A 6352-nucleotide genomic window follows, 5' to 3' on the forward strand; every position below is an offset into this window, starting at 1 on the left:
TCTCTCTGAAGTCGCTTTCCGTCTCTCTGAGGTCGCTTTCCGTCTCTTTTAGTGAACTAGAGCTCTCAGGTGCTGCTGTTGGTTCAAATGCTTCAACTAAACTTTAGTATTTATTTGTCTGACTTTTACTTTATAAGAAATCTCCAACAACAAATGTAGGCATTAAAACAAATAACAGCCGTTTGTGTTTTTTTATACATTTTCGACTGGATTTGGTTGCAGATGAAAAACCCACCATGAGGAGATCAACATTTTCTTGTCAGTTAAAAGTAAAGGAGCGGTGCCTGGTTGAACCCGGTAGTCCCTCCTGGACCGCAGAGACAAACAAAAAGAAACCCAACACACTGGCCTCAGATCTGCAGTCAGGTCTTTGAATTATTGTACTTGAAGAAAAGAGTGACGTGAAGTTCAGAGGAGAAACACTCCGGCTGGTTCCCCTCCTCCTCTTCATCTTCCTCGTCCTCTTCCTCAGTTTCAGGCATCGGAGTCGTCGCTGCTGTCGCGGCTGATCTCGATCTGCAGTGACGGCAGGCTGTCCAGCCGGCTCTTCTTGATCTTGTGGGTCAGACGCTCCTGTTTCTGTTTGATCATGGCGCCCCACATCTTCTGCAGCGTGGAGTCGTCTTCTTCCTCCTCCTTCTTCTCTTCCTCCTCTCCGTCGCCTCGTGTCTTGCTGCCGACTCCGCTGACTCCACCCTCACCTCCGTCACTCCTCCCCGAGGACGCGAAGAGACCCGACGGCCGGCTGCTCGATCTGCGCTCCTGACGACTGGAACCGCCACCGTCGTCTTCACCAGAACCGAGTCTGCTCCACAGAGCACCTGCAGGAGACACACACACAAATAAATAAAACACATAAAACACACACACAGAAATAAACGAGGGGGACGTTCCGTTTTATTCTCTGTCTGCGTTCCTACTTGTCTTCCTGTCTTTGGACGAGTTGGAGAAGACAGGTCTGTTGTCCTGACTGGCCACGCCCAGTCTGCGGTGCACGTCTCTGATTGGTTCTCTGGCGGGAGGCGTGTCTCTGGGGGAGACGGGGGAGGGGGAGCGTTGTCTGTCGGGGGAGTAGCGCCGTTTCCCCAACCGCTGACGTACGTCTGCAGACAAACAGACAGACGGACGTGTTTTATGACTCGACAAAACAAATAAATCTCATAAATATAAATAAATATATAATCTGATCAGCTGACCTGTCTTTCCACTGGGGGCCACCGGGGGGGGCTGTCTGTGCTGAGTGAGTCCTTTTCTTTTCTCCTCGAGCAGCTGCCGGACGTCGGTCACTTTGGGGGGCGACGTGGACTTGGCTCTGGTCTGAGATCCAGACTCCCCGACCCGGTTCCTGCTCACAAGACCAAAGAGTTCCAACGGGAATGAGGAAAATTAATTATTTTAAGGCAAAAACTTTTAAAATAACTTTTAAATACAACAAAATGAAATGTAATACTTGTTTTCCGTGATCCTGGTCAAAATGTGAAAGTACGATGAGAAGCAGTAGGGCCGATTTGCTCTACAATTATTATTATAATATATTATTTTTATAAAAAGCTTATTTATAATATAAAACTCTAAAACAAACAATCTTAATAAATAAACTCTGTCTTATTGTGAAGGGCGGCGGCTCTGACCGGATGCTCTTCAGGTGTCCGTCCAGCTCGTCGGCGTACATCGTCATCTTCTTGCTCTTCTTGGGCGACGGCGTGGAGATCATCTTCAGCTCCAGATCGTAGTCCATCTCGTCCGACTCCGACCACGGAGACGGTGAGCGCTCGGCCCGGCCGCGGAGCCCCGCCCCCCCCCACTGGCCGGGAGCCCCCGGGGGCTCGTTCGCCTTGCTCCTTCTCCGCCCGCTCTTTGTACTCCACCACCCGGTCGTCCTCCTCCATCTCCTCCATGTCCTCGTCGATATCGTCCTCCTCCTCCTCCTCCTCCTTGATGGGCTCCTCGGGCAGGTTGACCAGGTCGGCTGGAGAGAAGAAGAAGAAGAAGATCTTCATCAACTAAAAGATCAAAGTCTTCACAGTCACATCAACAGCTGACAAGAAGTAAAAGATTTAAATAATAACCTACATTATCATTACGTTCTTGAACGACTGTTTGCGTTTCTAAACTTTGGCTTTGATATTATATTATCATAATTATTATATTTATCATAATTATTGTATTTATCATAAACGTTTCGATAGTTTTACTGAATGCAAATATAAATCTCCAGAGAGCAGCTTGTTTAATTAAACTCTTTATTTTAGTTCAAAAATATATAACTTTTGTTTGTTTGGCATCTTTAACAACCCCCCCCCCCCCCCCATCAAAAAGTGTCGTACTTCCTATTTTCCAAAGTTAGTCTTAGTCTAGTCTAGATGATAAACGGTTGTTACCAGAGTGTCGGTGAGTGTACGGCGGCGTGTGTCCCATGTTGTCTCCAATCAGAGGCTTCTTGGTCTTGATGACGTCTCTCTGGATCCTCCGGGTGTGAAACCTCCTCTTCCTGAAGACACGGACCACTTTAAGTTACTTTACTTAAATATACATCATGCTACACATCCTCAAAATAAAAACTGACATGTAAGAAAGTGGTTTTATCAGAGAGAAGGACACAACCAAGCAACAACTAAACCTTTAAATAACCAGATGAGTTAGTCTCACCAGGAGTTGCTGAGGATCCCCTTCATGCCTCCATAGTTTGGGTTTCCGTACTTCATGTAGTATCTACTGCGACGAGCAGCACCCAGCTCCTTCTTATCATCTGGAGACAATAACACGTGGAACGTATCTTCATTTTAACTTAAACCTGCTGTAGACCTGGTTTAACTGAGGGTTAACTTAAACCTGCTGTAGACCTGGTTTAACTGAGGGTTAACTTAAACCTGCTGTAGACCTGGTTTAACTGAGGGTTAAATAAAACCTGCTGTAGACCTGGTTTAACTGAGGCTAAACTTAAACTCACCATGTGTGGCGAAACGCAGGAGGAGTTTGTTTCCTTTGAAGGGTTTGATGGCCGGTCGCAGGTCGTTCCTCAGCAGAGACTCTCTCTCTGCCAGCGACAGGTCCTCCACCTGAGGCACAGACAGGTTCACGTCATCCATCACTTATTGGCAGTAATCAATAACCGGATCAGTTTGAGGTATTTGAGTAAACTCTACCTGAACGGCCTCCGGCTTGGTTTTCGGCTCGTCTGCATCTTTCACCTCGATCTCCTCGCTGCTCTTCTTCACAGCTTCCTCTTCGTCCTCCTCCACCTCGCCCTCTTCCTCCTCCTCATCATCTGACCCTTGACCTTCACAACCTACCAGGTAAAAAAATAAAAAATATGCTTCAGTTCTCCGCACCTTTGAGAGTATTTATGTACACAGACTGACCTCTGAGAGTCAGTTAAAGAGTATTTATGTACACAGACTGACCTCTGAGAGTCAGTTAAAGAGTATTTATGTACACAGACTGACCTTTGCTCTGTTTGGCCGGTTGGTCGGAGCTCTCCGTCTCCGTGGTAACCTCCTCCGGGTCGGTCATCCGGCTGCTGTTGACGAGAGCTCTGATGGACGTGTTGTCATCGAGCCAAACCACGTTACCTAGGAAACAATCAGACAGACCGGTCCTCACTGATCTCTGGAGTACTTTTACAGTAGTAAACTCAATACTTCCTCCACCAGTGAGTGTGGCTGTATGTGTGTGTGTGTGTGTGTGTGTGTGTGTGTGTTACACTCACAGGACATGTCATCGATCCACTCGATGTGTGATGGAGGATATTCTTTAAAATATCCGAAGATGTCCTGAGTACTCATGTCGTCAACTCCCGTCACGTAGATGGCCTCCATACGCAGGCTGGGGATAGCTGAGCACCACAGAAGAAGAAGACGACGACGAGTACAGGTCATGAGCGCCACAGAAGAAAAAGACAAGTACAGGTCATGAGCACCACAGAACAGAAGAAGAACACGTGTACAGTCATGAGCACCACAGAAGAAGAACATATGTACAGTCAATAGAATAGTGTGAGCCACCTGTCTGTGGTCACGTGACGTGTCTCACCTTTCTTCATGGTGTCTTTATCCATGAACACGTTCCTCTGGTCGACCGTCTCTTCAGGACGGAAATGAAAACGTCTCGCTCGCTTCTCTTTCCTCTCGATCGCCTCCTGATGAAAACACAAACACACTTTTAACTCTTAAACAATCGACAAAACTACACCGTTCATAACAGCCAGAAGCTGTAAAAACCGCCATCGTCGTCAGGTTTTCATCTCTCCGATGGTCCATGAACACACCACGTGCAATGAACTCTTCAGTTAGAAAAAGCAGCCGAAACAAAGTTTAAATTTCTGATATTTCAACAACATTTTACTCTACATGTCTCGTTTAAAATCTCACTACAAATAAACCGTTAACTTTAATCAGATTCTGTTACAAAATACTTCCTCGTCAGAAATCCCACTTATAATCAACCTTCAGTCTGAATCGTTCTAACACAAGTTTTACCTTCCTTAAGTTTGTTATTGATACAGTACATTTGTTTATCATTGAATAAGGAAGACCAAACACATCTAGAGGAAGTAACATACTCAAGTATGTGGATTATATTTTCGTATTATTTTGATTTACAGAACCAGAGAAATATCAGAACACTTTCTGGTGAAGCATCAAAAACAAAATAACAAACTCCTTTGGGTTTTAGGTATTTTAATTTATGAGGAAATTCTGTATGATCTGTTTGTTACCTGGAGGACTCAGCAGGTGGATGGATGTGGATCTGAATGGCTGTGATGAACCGTAATAAAAGACGTAATGAGTAAAACTTTATTGTCCTACCTTTGAGTTGACATCAATCCCAGTGATGAACGCTCCGCCCTTGTTCTCATATCGCCGGCTCGTATCCTGCAAAAACAAAATCAAACATCACAGACGAAAGTTTAGTTTTCATCCTCACTCATCAGCCCTTCTGTTTCTGACTCAACCAAATATTAAACCTGGATGAATGTCAAAATAAAAGCAGCAAATAACCAATTTAAAGACCTCTGAGAAGAGTTGATTTAAACATGCGTTTGAGACTTTTAAGGTCTTTAAGCAGCAGAGACCCTGAAGCTACCTGACATATTGTTAAACCTGCTTCTATTCAAACAGCTGGTGTTTACATTATAATTTGAGCAAATTAAACACTAGCTAACAAACACAGGTAACAGACACCTGCAGTAAAACCTTCTACAGGTGATGTACTGTCTGTTGTGAGACAGAGGAACTACCGCTAAAGTTATAAACACCTCTCATACTGGGGATTAAAACCAGGCCGAATTGATTAGTGATTGTGCCTGTATCAGATGCATTAAACATGTTTAATTATTTTTAAAAATATGCTTTGTTTTGTCCTTAAAACATTTAATTTCCACTTTACTTCCTGGAGGCACGAGGAGGCTGCCAGCAACAAGTGAGTAAAACAACAAACAAGTGAACGGCTGCTGCTAAACACGTTTAAATATTAAGTAGCTCGTGTGAACCGTTAGTTAACCGTTAACCCGTAACGGACACGGTGCTAGAAAATTGTCCCCGGAGAGACGGAGACAGAGAGAACCGGGAGTTGGAAGTTCCCACACGACGACACTTCACGCTTGTCCCACCAGCCGCGACACAAACTCCAGTCCCCGGTCTGACAGGGGCCTCGTCCCGGACACTCACCGGCAGCAGCTCCTTCAGGGACCGGTTAACGGAGACGTCCTCCAGCTCTCCCTCCTCCACCTCCACCTCCATCGGTTCGGCGTCGCGGGCGTCTCGGTCCGACTCGGAGGAGTCCGAGTCCGATTCCGAGCGGTCCGAGCCGCCGCTGTCTGATTTCACCGCCACCATTAAGCTGCGCACTGCCGCCATGGTTTTAGCTCGTTAGCTCGTTAGCTAGCTAGCTAGCTGTTAGCCGCGAACAACGGCTGCTGCTTCGGTTTGTTTTCTTAACCCGGCAATAGTTCTGTCCTCCTGCTTCTTCTTCGGTGGTGTCAGGTGGAGGCAGAAGACGTTACATCGGAACATCAGCATCTCCTAGCGACATGTTGTGTTAATAATAATAATAATAATAATAACTATTATAATAATATTAATATATATGATAATAATTTACAAATCATAGTATGATGACTTATATACCTAAATAAAAAAATGTTTTAATACAAAAAAAATACACAAAAAGGCTTCATTTTTTATTTTATTTAAATCGAATATTTTAAAATCAGTCAAATGTATTCCAATAAAAATAAGCTTTTTTGATTTTTTTTTTCATTTCCTGCTGTGTGACTCAGTAGTTTTGTAGCAGCGGGGTGTTCAGGAGGAACTAGGAGTTTTATGAACACAGTGATTACAGCTCATACAGT

General features: G+C 44.8%; 1 protein-coding gene across 1 annotated transcript; it reads right to left on the reverse strand.

Annotated features, from left to right (window-relative positions):
* Positions 1-195: 195 nt before the first annotated feature.
* On the reverse strand, positions 196-5930 carry ncbp3 (nuclear cap binding subunit 3). The gene is given in 14 exon segments (XM_031874029.1): positions 196-821; positions 921-1103; positions 1197-1345; positions 1632-1798; positions 1800-1969; positions 2382-2491; positions 2650-2749; positions 2951-3059; positions 3147-3289; positions 3447-3572; positions 3710-3835; positions 4033-4138; positions 4809-4874; positions 5670-5930. Coding segments are annotated over 14 exon segments (2091 nt in total). The 5' UTR covers positions 5859-5930; the 3' UTR covers positions 196-474.
* Positions 5931-6352: the final 422 nt, after the last annotated feature.

The sequence above is a fragment of the Anarrhichthys ocellatus genome, unplaced genomic scaffold (assembly GCF_004355925.1).
Source record: "Anarrhichthys ocellatus isolate YVR2014 unplaced genomic scaffold, GSC_Weel_1.0 scaffold78, whole genome shotgun sequence".
Lineage (NCBI taxonomy): Eukaryota > Metazoa > Chordata > Actinopteri > Perciformes > Anarhichadidae > Anarrhichthys > Anarrhichthys ocellatus.